Source organism: Lemur catta, chromosome 3, assembly GCF_020740605.2.
Source record: "Lemur catta isolate mLemCat1 chromosome 3, mLemCat1.pri, whole genome shotgun sequence".
NCBI classification, from domain to species: domain Eukaryota; kingdom Metazoa; phylum Chordata; class Mammalia; order Primates; family Lemuridae; genus Lemur; species Lemur catta.
In genome coordinates, this window is record NC_059130.1 from 28,400,832 (window position 1) to 28,414,776 (window position 13,945).

General features: G+C 48.7%; 1 protein-coding gene across 2 annotated transcripts in view; it reads right to left on the reverse strand.

The window, feature by feature from the left end:
- The window catches only part of KCNN3 (potassium calcium-activated channel subfamily N member 3), a 149,135-nt gene that overhangs the window by 17,090 nt on the left and 118,100 nt on the right, over positions 1-13,945 (reverse strand). Inside the window, exons 1-2 of one of the 2 annotated variants that reach the window (XM_045545214.1) lie at positions 4,850-4,922; positions 3,455-3,596 (exon numbers count right to left, since the gene is read on the reverse strand). In XM_045545214.1, coding sequence (XP_045401170.1) covers positions 3,455-3,553 — 99 coding nt within the window. In that variant the 5' untranslated portion in view covers positions 3,554-3,596; positions 4,850-4,922. Of the gene's footprint in view, positions 1-3,454; positions 3,597-4,849; positions 4,923-13,945 lie in introns of those variants that run through there. The other variant, XM_045545213.1, reaches the window with a different exon arrangement.

Sequence of the window (13,945 nt, forward strand, 5' to 3'; positions counted from 1 at the left end):
TCCTCCACACCAGTCCTCCCACTTCTTGTTTCCAAGAAACATTTTCCAGCTGGAAAACCTTAGAAGCTGGAAAAACAAGTATCCCAAGGGGAAAAGTATGAGGTGTTCTTAACTAAAGAAGCATAAAATAAAATAAAACATAAATGAAAGTGACAAATGGAGGAGGGAAGCCTGGAGGATTTACAGTTGGATTCTGTTTCTGCAACAGATTCCATGTAACAACTAAAATAACATCAATTGGTTTGAAACCAAGGTGTTTCGGGAGAAGCTCATCTTCTAAAACTGACATTAAGCAGATGTCTTGCTGAGCCCTCTTTTGCCTGCTCCCAAATGACTCAGTTTGCGCTACCTCTTACTTCATCATCACTTTCCTTTTGCAGTTCAGAGGCATCACTCGTGAGGCCATTGCGGAAAGCTCGGCGTCCCAGCAGACGTCCAGGAAGCTTTTGCCTACTTGTCCCTAACTGACGAAGGGTCCACAGACTGAGTCCAGCTTCAGAAAGGGGCTACAATGAAACAAAGTTCCCACCAACTGGACTTGGGGACCCCACGGGTCTTCCATATGCCTGCAGCACCAAAAGGCCAGCAGTGGCACTTCTCTAAGTCGCACTGTCATTTCCAATTCTGGATGCTGAATACTGACAGCTTTTTCTCTGCTGCCTTGTAACTGCTATCATGAAAATTCCTTATGGAAAGACTCTGGACTTTGATAGATCTGCTTTTGTGGCTGAAACCTCTCACACACACCAGGTCTGTGCCAGCAATGTCAAGTTGCTCAGACAATTATATACCCTGCTTAATGGTTGATAATTACACCGTTACTGGGATTGCCAAGAGAAAACAATGATTAAGACTATTTACAGGCTGCACACACAAACCCTTCCTTTCCCTTCCCAAGCAGCCCTTGCCTTGGCCTTCATGGTGTCCATGGCAACCAAACAGGAAGCCCTACCTTTAGTAAAGGCGCTTGAGATAATAATCGGGAGCTATACATAGTGTTGGGAGGCTGGGAGGGGGGAGAGGAACCTCAGCAATGCGAAACCCTTGAAAGGAGTGACTCAGCCAGAAAAGTCACATTTGTTAGAAAAATGCCACCAGGGTTCCTCATCGTGGCTGACCCCAGAGTGAGGCAACTGACTTTCATTTGGGTAAAAACCCTGCCAATGAATACAGGAAACCTCCCTGCTCCTGCCTATAGAAAGGTATATATTTATGCAGCAGAGTTTTGTGCAAAAAGAGAAGATGAAAGGCACATGCTGTATTGTTAATACGGAAGATGGTTATCGGTTCCTCCTCCACTGTTCTTTCCACTTTGCTCACACCTCAATCCATAAGGAACAAAACACTCCCTTCCAAGGAGTGCTGTAGACCCAGGCAGCAAAAGAAGGTGCTGGAAGACCAAGCAGCCACCAGAGCCCACACCCCAGGGAGGAGCAGGGGTGGGCAGGAGTCCTGCCTGTTCCACTCAGCTTTGTCAGAGCAGAGGCCCAGAGGCGAGGAGTCAAGGAACCGGGGAACCGGTCCCTAAGGAGCCGCTTCTTGGCCGGGCACAGCTCCACGCTGAGAGGGAGAATGGCTGGTATTTAAAAATACCAGAGGCTCCCAGCAGGGCCCATCCACCTATCGTCAGCCGGGCTCTGTGCGGCCCTGGCTGAGAGCTGGTTCTGAGGCAACCAAGCCCACGCCCCAGGAGCGGCACTAAGAAGGAAAGCTTTGGCCTTCAGGTGGCATTTCACTCCTTTCTGGTAGGAAGAATCTTTCCCTGATTTCCTCGTGACAGTTGGCACTGTGCCAGTCAGACTCCTACTAACTGATGGGAGGTGTTTGTTCTAAAGCCTTGCACTCGCCCATGGTTTATCCCAACCCTGGGGCTGAGCCTTTGTCACTAACTGCTGTTGCAGGACCTGCCTGCTAATGGGGGCCTGCCCAGGGTTTGAGTCAGAACATAGGGGAGAGCCTGATCTCCCCCTCCTCACTGGGCCCCTGCCCCAGGCCTCTGACCCCAGGGCCTCCGCTGCTGAGTGGCCCCAGTCTTGCTGTCCTGTCCAACAAGATCAGCCCCGGGAGGCGGACAGGCCCAGTGAGGAGTCACTAGGGCCCTGCAGGAAGAGCTGCAGCCCTTCTTTTCCCACGCTGAAAGGAGTCATTTCCCTTTCAGAAAGAGGGTCTCCGTCTCCCTGGGAGCACTGGGGTGATGAGGAATCTGAAGGAGCACTGCAAGGAATGACTGTCACAGAAGCACGACAGCAGGTACGGGGGGCGGGGGGCGGGGGGCGGGGGTACCCTGAGGGAAGGCTGCAGCATCCAACCACGGAGACCTACAGCCACACACAGACATCCTGCCCACACCCTCACCCCACTGCCACCCCCAACACCACCCAGGCTTATGTGTGCTTTCCTCTTTGAGCCTCAGTTTCCTCCTCCTGCTCTGGCACTGTTCTGGGATGCTAAGACAAAGGCCAGAGAGCAGCAGCTGCCTGTCCTGGGCCCAAAGTGCAGTGAGGCAAGGGAACACCTCACCAACTCGAAAGTGAAGAGCTGTCAAGGCTGGGTGGGGACACTGCGGACACCACCAACAGACCACGTGTGTGGCTGCTTATTGTTTACAAAGCACTGTAACATAAATCATCACATTTGGTCCTCGCACAGGCATGAGGGGGGCAGGGTGGGCCCTTGGTCTCCACTTTATAGTGGAGAATGCTGAGGTCTGAGCCGCTGAGTGCCTGGCCCAGGGTCCGCAGTGAGCGGAAATTCAGACTCCACATCTGACCCCGACCCCACGTCCCTCCCATACGCCACGCTGCAATGGCCACAGGACGGGTGGGAGTGTGTGCCTCTGCGGGCACTCAGGGCCCAGCACCTCGGTGTGCAGAGGTGGGAGCTGAAGCCTGGGAAAGGCAAGAGCTGGCTGCGGGCTGTGTAGCCAGACCACAACCCAATGTCGCAGCCAGCCCAGTCCAGGACACAGGCCCCATGTGGCCAGAGCGACGCTCTTTCCCCAGCCTAGCTCCACGAGCTCCAGCTAAACTTCATCAGAAATGGTGCCAAGTCTGCACACCCAGGGGACAGGATGGGGACAATAAACCACAGCCCTGATGCTTGCTGCAGGTGAGCATGCTGCGTGGCTGGCAGGGAAGAAGGAGGACAGAGGGTCAGACCAGCAACCAGCTTCACCCAGCCCATGGTTTGTGGGTGACAGGCGGGAACCTGTAAACAGACCATTAACTGTCAGGAACCAGGGCCTAAGTCCTACCTTAGAAAAGTAAGCTGAAAGGTGAGAAACCATTGCAGATTTCACATCTGCCTCTATGTGCATGGGGACACACATATAGGCCTGTTAACTAGCAGCTGCCCCCCAGTGCGCTGCTAGGAAGGCCCCCCTGTGCTTGCATGGAAGGGCTGGGCTCGTTGCGACACTGTGAGGAGAGGGGAACGGGCAGACGGGGGTACTCACCATGATGCCAGTGAGGAGACAGACACCTTTGCCACAGTATGTGTGGGGCACCATGTCCCCATAACCAATGGAAAGGAATGTGATGGAGATAAGCCACATGGCACCCAGAAAGTTACTAGTTACGTCCTGCTGGTCATGGTACCTGCCAAGGGGAAGACAGGAGTTAGTGGGTGGAGCGGCCATTCCCGGGAATAAAGGCTGTGGACAGACCTAGAAGGGGAGAGGAAATGAGAGATTTCGCTGAGGAGGAGACAGCAGCGATGGTGGCTCACGCAGGTCTCTCTAGGCTACTGAACATGCTGTGACTGTGCCCACCAGGTCCTGCCTGTGGCCCCCCAGTCCACCACCCCCCACCACGAGCTCAGTCCCAGAGGTAAAATATTTTGTCATGATTTGCGCCATATTGGAGACATCCTTTTAGTGTTGGTAAGATAGATTTGGATGAAATCATGCAGTAATAAAATTTAAATTTTTCCTTTCAAGCTGACAGTCTAAACGTATGTGGATATGATTAATCTGAAATCACAAGCTCTTGAACAGGGAAAATGTCAAAAAAAATTACCAAACACATTTAGCAATTTCTTCCAAAAAAGTTGATTGATACCAAAGACTGGCACCTGCGGCTGGGGCTCTCTTGGTGCCATCTCTAGGACAGACTCCAGAGTGTTCACAGAGGCACAGCCTCCCCTTCTGAGCTGGACAGGGCCTTGTGGCTGCCCTGCCCTCGGAGGAAGCTGGAAATACCATTACCATTCCCTCTGCCCGATGCTCACTGCACCCTACCCCTACCCTTTCCCCTCTGTCCCCAAACACCAAGGCCTGCTGCATGCCAGGCTCTGTGCCAAGTACTGAAACACAAAAAAAGAGCAGGCCACAGCCCCTGCCCTCAGGCACTGTCAGCCCAGGAGACGGGTCTGCTGAAGATGCAGATGTCTGCAGAAGGGTGCAATAAGTGGGTGGGCAAGGCTCCTTGGGGACCCAGGGAGAGGGCAATGACCTTCACCCAAACACACAAGGGCTAGTCAGAGAAGGCACCACAGAGGAGCAGGGCGTGAGTTTGCCAGGCAGGCCAGTGGAGAGGGTGGTCCAGGCACACAGCTCTAGCGAAAACCCAGGGCTCGACAGAAAGTGCAGGAGGGTGGCAGGGCCGGGAAAAGTGGGTCCTGCTTCAAAACACTCTCTAAACAGGATCAGCTTGAAACACACACTACGGACTCTGCATTTTATCCTGCAGGGGTTTCACTCCTTGATAAATTCTCCCAGTCAGCCACTTGGAGGCCACTGGATGGGGAAGTTGAGAGACAGGACCAGGGAGACCAAACCAACTCGGTCAGATAGAGCAGAAAGCCATTTAGGAATCTTAATCCACAGAAGTGAGTTACCAAGGAAGCTTACGTGAATTAATGCACGTGACGTGCTTGGGACAGATCTGGCAGGATCAGCTGCTGTCATCAGTGTTCCGCACGCCCCCACAGGATCTGGTGCCCAGTGAGTGATAGGCAAATGCTGCTTGTCCTCCCCTTACCCGCTAGGCGAGGTGTGCAGGGAAGGCTGCAGGTACAGGTGCATCTCGAGATGGAAGCTCTGCTAGTCAGAAAGGAGGTGGGGCCATCAAAGTAAGGGGACACCAAGAACATAGTATAATGGGCACTATTTTGTGAGCTCCTACTGTGGGGTTGGCACTTTGTATACAAACACTCCAATTCTCACAACATCCTTTAAAGTATTTTACAGGCAAGCAACTGGAAGCATAGAGACATTGAGTGACTTGCCCAAAGACACACAGGAAGCTAAGCCCATGCTCCTTTTGCTGCTCCACTCAGCATCAGAGAGGCAAAAGTGACTGGCGTGTGTCTAGGGGAATGATGAGCAGTTTTAGTGAGAGGAGGACACCTGGGCTCCGTAGCAGGCCATGAGGTGGCTTCGGAGACCAGGGATCAAATTTTGGAGGGCCTGGAATTCTAGGATGAAAAGTATGGATTTGATCATAGAGGCCTTCAGAGTGATTTTAGGTTCTTATACAGAGGAATGACAAGATGACATGGCTTTCTGGAAAGAACGGTCTACAGGTGGTGAGCAGGATGTTTGAAAAGACGGAACACGGAGGTGGGTGTCCAGGTGAGAAGCAGGTGCGCAAAGCCGGGAGGGAGACGACAGGCTGCACAGCCTTTATTACCCCGCTGAGCCTGGCCCTAGCCCATCCCAGACGGCACGTCACTGGCGGGCTGTCCAGCCCCAAACTGAATCCTCAACCAGCAACCAGAGGGGCTGGCGCTAGCCTTCCATAGCTGTCTGCACAAGGGCGTGGTGCCGGGTACTTCTGGGGACATCTGAAGAACAGACATCCCCTCCCCAAAGCTCTGCTGGTAAGACAGCCTGGCCCTCCCACCCCTACCTGCTACACTTGCTCCCCGCAATGCTCTGTTGCTACACTGGGGACCCCATGGCTGGCTATGTCTTCCAAGGAGCCCCGTTTCCCCAGGGCTGGGCCTGTGTCTGCTGCTCTGGCTACCTCTGAGTAGCAAAGGCTGGTGGTGCCCAACTCCGATCCCTAGGATGGAATCTGCCCCTGCCTCTGCCCCAGGGCATCAGCCCCATCCCAGCTCTGACATGGGCCGGGACGTGCAGCTGCCACCCCTCCTGCTGGCTCTGCCCTGCCAGGCCTCAGACCGAAGGTAGCCCCCTATGCTCCCGCACACTGCTCCTGGCTGGAGGGACGGTGGCAGGCCTGTGCTGAGGTGTGGTGGGAACTCAGACTTAGTGTCTGTGAAGCGGCACGACTCAGTGACTGTGGGGGGACACAGGACAGAGAACACTGAAAGGAAGCGCCACACCACAAGCCAGCAACACATAAACAAATGCAGCAGAGTCAGAACCAGGATCATCAGTTCACCAAAAAAAAATTCCTAAAACAAGAAGTCCAGGGTCAGGGCTGAGGACAAGGTTGGGGAGGTTTATGAGCGAGGAGGTGAGCCAGTGGCCTTAGGCTGGGCTTGCCTGGCTTCGGGCTCCAGCTCATCCATCAGTAGCTGCATGGCTGTGGGAAGAGGACTCAGCTTCTCTGGGACTCAGTTTCCTTTTCTGCTGATGGGAGGATTAGGTAAAATAAGCCAGGAGCAATACTAGCACAGTGCTCGGCCCAGAGTAAGTGCTCAATAAATGTCAGCGATTACTGACTGTTGTTAAGAGGCGCACATGTTAGTCTGAGAAACAATATACAGAGAACTACAGAGGCCTGGGTTCCAGGTACAGAGGGGAGAGAAGAGGCATTCGTGAAGATGGCTCGAATTTTCGGCTGGAGAACTATTTGATACTGGGACAAAAGAAATCTACTGTGAATTCTTAGACAAAGAAGGGACACGAGACACTTGGTATCTGAGAATGATTCTTCCAGCAGCTACATGCAAGACTGATCAAAGTGGTCAGGCCCCAGGCAGGGGTAACTGCCAGAAACTTCGCAGGTGCCCAAGGAGAAGCAGTGGACAGCCTTGAATACCGAACCAGGAGGTTGGGATTTAATTTGAAGCCTGTCCTCTGTGCACATTATTGGTTTTGCTGCACACATAGGTCTCCATGGTCCTCCTTTCCCTGTAAACCCTCAGGCTTAAACTCGTGTCCCCGGCTGCTCGGCTGCCTCAGGATCAGGGACCATCCCATTCATATGTGGGTGGACTCCGGGGTGAAGAGATTAGAGATCAAAGTGGAATGAGGTAGAAAGCAACAGACAATGTCTCTCTTTTTAAAGCTGATGCCTGATTTACTGCTTTTTTAAAAATAAATTCCCTCTATGTTCTTGTGGGTTTCTTTTTCATTCACCATATAAAATGCCGTTGGTGCTGTGTGTGCTGAGGAGAGAAACAGATCCCGAGAATGTCATTTATTCATTGTTTGTCAGACTTCGAGGATCGCTCCTCTGGTGGGGGCTGCAGAAGATGCCAGTCGGACATGGACCCTGCTCTCTGATGGCCCGGAGCATCGCCATGGAGATAAGACACTGCCACTCACTGAGCAGGAAGTGAGGAGCGAGCAACTGGGCTGGTGATTCAGGACTGTGGGAGTGGGGAGGAGGAAGAAAAGGTTTCTAAACCTATTCACAATTTTAGAGTGGTTTACACATGTCACAAATTCACATACTAATCTCCTGCTATTTTTTGCAGTAGAAAATTTTTTGAGGTAAATAGTTCCATATTTTTCTTTAGGGGCTGAGGAGGAAAACACATAATTTTTCTTTGAATTCAAGGGTTGTTATTATGGTTACTAATTTATCTTTCAGAGTGTAGACCATGGTTGTTTTGGGGTTTTTTTGAGACGAGGTCTGACTATTTTGCCCAGGCTGGTCTCGAACTCCTGGGCTCAAGCCATCCTCCTGCCTCAGCCTCCCAAGTAGCTAGGGTTATAGGTGTGCACCACCATGCCTGGCTCCTTCACTATTTAATATTATGAAATAAATGAGAGATATGAAAGGCTATATAACTGGACAAAGATGGCAGACAGACATTTACTTTTGCTCCCTCAAATCCCTTACAGCTAAGTTTTTAGTCTTCCACTTTTAAAAATAAGCAGGCAACGAGGAATCCCCAGACATCTGAATCTCTAACATTAAAAACACAGATCAAATCAGTCAATTAAACAAACAAAGAAAAGGGCCTCTGGATCAAATGCAGACCATTCAGAGAGAAGAACTCTTGGAAAAAAAATCCTATAATTAACGTTGTAGGAGAGATAAAATAAGATATTGGACCCATGAGACAAGAATGGAATGCTATACAAAAAAAGTCTCCCTAGAAAGGCTGGAAGATAAATTGAGGAAGTCTCCCAAAAGGCAGAAAAAGACAAAGAGGAATGAAAATGAAGAGGAAATATGATGCTGGATGCAGTGGCGCGTGCCTGCAGTCCCAGCTACTCTGAAGGCTGAGGAGGATCACTTGAGGCCAGGAATTCAAGGCTGTAGTGAACTATGATCATGCCTATGAATAGCCACCACACTGCAGCCTGGGCAGCATAGCAAGACCCTATTGTCTCTTAAAAAAAAAGAGAGAGAGAGAAAATATGAGAAAATTAGTGATCAGTCTACCAATTCAAATAATAGTAGTTCCAAAAAGAAAAAAACTGGGGATGGGGTGGGGGGAGGAGGAAGAGGAGCAGAAGAAAGTAGAAAGAAGAGAAGTAATCATTAAAGAAATCATTGAAAAGATTCCCCAGCACTGAAGGGCATGAGTTTCTAGATCAAAGGCCCACCGTCCCCAGCACAGCAGATGAAAATAGACTCACACCAAGGCACATTATTGTGAAATTTCAGAACACCGAGGGGAAAGGAGAAGATCCTACAGAGCTTAAGGGGTGAGGGTATGGGGAAAAAAGAGGTCAAATACAAAGAGTCAGAAATTAGGATGGCTTTGGACCTTTTCACAGCAACACCAGAAGCCAGAAGGCCATGGAAAAAAGCCTTCAAAATTCTGAAGGAAAATTATTTTCAAATCAGAATTCCAAATCAGAGAGACCAGAAATAAGAACCAGCCAACGTATTAGTTAAGCCCAAGGGGAGAATGATGACATTTTCTGATGTGCAAGGTTCTCAAAGATTTGCCTCCCACACCCCCTTTCTCAGGAAGCCATGGGAGAGTGTGGTTTGCCAAAACAAGGGAGGGAACCACGGAGGAAGACAGGGAGACAGGCAACGAGATCCAACAGACGAGAGAGACGGCCCAGGGTGATGGTGCAGGGAGATCCCAGTGGGACAGGCACACCCACACGTGCAGACTGGAGACATTTCCAGGAAGATGAAATTGATAGAAAACCTGACACGCCTGAGAAAAGAGACAACCATCAGAGTTTGGAGTTGAATTAGTGATACACAGAAAACTAAGCAAATGAATAAACATGGTAATTAACAATTCCAGGAAAAATAAGAAGTTCTTCAGGAAAAGAAAAGTTATCCTGTTTTACTACAAGGCTCAACTATGAATAGAGTCAAATTAGTGTTGACTGAGTAATGTAAACACTGATTTAGCCAAAATTATGATGTAATTATAAAAGGAGGATGGGGGCAGGAAGAGTTGACGGGGAGGGGAGGGAGCTAAGTCTTCGCCTTCCAGGGTGGGCCATGAGTAGATAACGCCTAGAGCAGGGCATCAAAGAGGAGCAAGACGAGCGCGGAGATACGGAGGTAAATTCTGCAATTAATTAGTGAAAGGAGGTGAAAGTAGCTACCTCTGGAGAAGGGTGACCGGGAAGAGCTGGTAAAGGAAGGCAAATGCTATGGTGTACGCATGTATAACTTTGGCAATATCAAACAGAAAACCAAGTCAAAGAGAAAAAAACCCAAAAATACATACAACATGAAATTATGTTATGAAGCATAAAGAGAAATAAGCAGCCATGAGCTTACCATCCAACCCCAACCTGTTGAATCTACTGTGTGTTCATTCCGTTCTCAGCACCCCCTACCGATTCAGAAGGTAATCATTATGCTGAATTTTGTGTTTATCATTTCATTTTTCTTCACAGTGCTTCCACATAGGTACAATTACCTAACCAATACGTCATTTCATTTTTCCTGTTTCTGAACTTCATAAAAATGAAGTTATACTATAAGAGTTTAGTAGGAAGCTTCTAAAAGGGCCCCCAATATTCCCCTTCTCCGAAGCAAGTCACACTCTTTTGTCATCCTTTCCTTTTGAATGTGGGCTGGACCTAGTAATTTGTTTCTAGCGAACAGAACATGGTGGAAGTGATGGGCTTTCATTTCCGAAGTTAGGTTATAGTAAGCTTGTGGCTTCTGTCTAGTTCTCTTTCGGTTCGCTCTCCCTAGCAGAAGCTACTTGCCATGCCATGACTCAAGCCCGCGGAGAGGCCCACGTGGTGGTGAACCTGTCAACAACCACATGGGTAAGCTTGGGAGCACACATTCTTCAAGTTGAGCCTTGAGATGAGACCACAGCCCTGAATGACAGCCTGCCTGCAATCTCATGAGAGACCTTGAGCCAGAGGTACCCAGTGGAGCTGCACCTGAATTCCTATGCCATAACCACCATGAGATAGTAAATGTTGTTTTAAGCTAAATTTGGGAGCAATTTGTTATATAGCAATAGACACCTAATACAATGGACTCTTCTATGAATTGCTTTTTTCCCCACTCAGCATTTATGCTGACATATGTGGCTATAGTATATTTTCATTCCTATATTGTATTGCATCATATGAAATGAATTTATTTATTCATTTACCTATTGATGGATATTTGGATGCTTTCCAGGTTTTTCCTCTAATGAACAATACTGCTGTAAACATTTTTAATCACAGCTTCTGGTACATTGTATAAGAGTTTCTCCAGCACACATACCTAAGAATGGATTTGCTGGTTTGTAGGATATGTACATATTTAATTTCCTTAGAAAATGCCAAATTGTTTTCCAAGATGGCAGTCCCCATTAGGCTTCCACCAGCAGTGGATAAGAGTTCTCATTGTTCCATATCCTCATCGACATTTGCCGTCATGTGACTTTAAATTTTGCCAAACTAGTGGGTAGAAAATGGGAAAAAAATCACCTTGCTTTTACTTTGCATTTCCATGATAAAAGCTTAAGTATCCTTTCATATGTTTATTGTCATTCATACTTTCTCTTCTGTGGTTGCCATTCCTGACTTCTGTCCATTTTTCTATTGGTTTATTTTTGTCTTTCTTATTAATTCTAAGAGTTCTTTATGTATTCTAGATAATAAGAACTTTGTCAGTTTATGTGTTGCAAATATCTTCTTGCAGTTTGTGTCTTGTCTTTATTTTCTTTACAGTATTTTTGATGACTAGAAGTTTTAAATTTTACTGTAGTTGAATTTATCATCCTTTTTATTTATGATTAGTGACTCATGATTTTTAAAGAACTCCTTCCCTACCTGAGGTTATAAGACTTTCTTTTAAATGTTTTAAAATATTGCCTTTCTCATTTAAGTACTTACTTCACCTGGAATTGATTTTGTGTATGGTGTGAGGTAGGGATACAGCTTCATTTTTTTTATATGGATAACTAATTATCCGAGCTCTACTTAATGTGTAGTCCATCCTTCCTCCCACTGACTTTCTGTGCTTCCTCTGTCATATGGATTGGGTGGCAGTGGAACTATTCTGAGTTCTCTGTTCTGTTCCATTGGCCTACTTGTCTAACCCTGAAGTTATATTATGGTTCTCTTTGTAGCCTTCTCTTGGTACCTTCTCAGAGTCTAACACATAATAGTTGCTCAGTAAATATTTTTGGAATGAATATGGCCTGCTTGATGCTTTTCCTGTCCTCCTGTGAAAGCAATGCCTCAGCAAATTCAGAGAAGCATGTTAAAATGACTTCAGCTGTTCTCTTCGGCAGATTAAACTCTTGTCAAAGTGGCTGCCAAGTTCCTTCAGCTTGGAGTCAGTTCTAACTATTAATGAGAACTCCACTTTGTGACACTAGCTGTGACCTGTTACAGCAATAGGGTGACAGAAAATAAGCCAAAGTGAAATGGTTGCCTCTTCTCGAAAGGGGTTTCAATATTCTTTAAACTATTTCCTAAAAACTCTTTTCACGTGGATCTGAGGGATACGATGGCTCCAGCCATTTGCCCTGGGTCTGGTTTGTTTGTTGGAAATGTTCAGGACTTGAGCTAGGCCTTGTGCAGGACTCTAGCCAAAGGGATTGCTTTGTCCCCCCTTTCCAGTCGGTCTTCAGATTCTCAGTCTGACCCCACCCACTGAGCTGTGGGCCCTGTGCTTGTTAAGTTGTTCAGTGAAGAATCCAATGACATGTACCTGACTTGACTCTTTGGCGGCCTTTGACCCCATTGGTGCCTCTCACTGAATCTCTGCCCCACTTCGCGTCTTCAGCGCTTGTTTTCCTGGTTTCTTCCCACTTAGACCAGGCATTTTTGGCTTCTTCCTCTGCCTCCTCTTCAGTGTTGTGCTCCAAGCTGCCACGTGCACACACCTCTCTTGCTCCTGTCATGCCTGCAGCTGTCCTCACTGATTCCTTCTAACTGACCCTTCAAGACCCAACTCAACCCCACCGTGGTGTGCCCAGCCAAAGTGGGGTTTGCCTCTACCCCACCCACTCAGCATCTGCACTGTCCCTGTGCTCCCACACACTGGCGTGCGGGAGACCACCAGGCTGTCTGGTGTCAGGGTTGAACACAGCTCCAGGGCTCAACCAGGGCTCCAGGGCTAGACCAACTATGTTTGAGTCCAGGCTTTGCACCTCAAAGTCTGCATGACCTTGTCCTCAGTTTTCCCACCTGCAAAAGGGGCAAATACCTGTGCCAACTCCCACAGAGTTATGGTGAGGGTTAAACAAGCTGATATGTCCAAAACAATTAGAGTGGTGCCTGATACCTAGGTGACTAAAGAAATGAGCTATTACCATCTTTTGTGTCTATGATTAGCCTTGGCATAGCAGAAAGAACACGGGATCTGGAGCCCAAAGACTGCCTTTCATGCCCAAATGGCTTTGTGACCTTGAACAAATCGCTTGACGGACTCAGGCTCTGCTTTTTCTCTAGGGAAGCAGGGTGTAATAACGTCTGCCCCGCCTCCCGCGAGAGCTGTGGTGAGGAGCAAATGTGGACAGGCTTTGTCAGCCTTCAGCGTGTGACACAGACAGAGACATGTGACTGCCTTTCCAAGAGCCTCCCACCTGGAGCTTCGTCCTAGCGACAAGGGCAGTGCATGGACGTGAAGGAGCAAGAGGCAGCAGACACTGCTGAGTAGGGAGAAGGTAACTCTTCCCAGGTCCTCCTTCTAATCCAGGTGGGCCGCAGCCCCTTCCCTTTGTGTGGTGCTTTGCAGTTTAAGCCCCTTATCTCCATCGAATTCTGTTGGCTCCACTTGCAAAATATTTCCAGAACCCACTGCTTCTCACCCCGGCCTGCTATTACCTTGGCCCAACCCTGTGCTCTCCCTAGACCACGGCAGTCGCCCTGAACTGGCCTCCCTGCTTCCCCTGTATGACATCTGCCCCAGGCTAGTCCCATCACAGCAGGCAGAGTGGTCCTTTCACAAAGACAAAAATTCCTGTATCCCTCGCAACAAAAGACAAAGGCCTATGAGGCCAACAAGAGCATAAATCCCCCCAAGCCCCTGGGGTCTCTCTGATCCAGCCAATCGGCGGCCACCCTCCTCTTCACCCTCTGCTGTGCCATCAGGGGCCCAAATAGCTCCTTCAACGGCCCGACTTTCCTGCTGTCCCAGAGCCTCTGTACCTGTTCTTCCTTCCACAGACAGTCCCAAATTAGGATAGTTCCACTTGCCATTTTTCAACTTTACGATGGAGGGAAAGTGATATGCATTCAGTGGAAACCATACTTGAAATTTTGAATTTTGATCTTCTCCTGGGCTAGCAATACACCTTACGATTCTCTCTGCAGGCACTGGGCAGTGGCTGTGAGCCACAGCTCCCGGGCAGCCCTGCGATTTCATTCATGAGGGTAAACAGCTGACACTCTACAGGGTACTGTGTTGCCAGATGATTT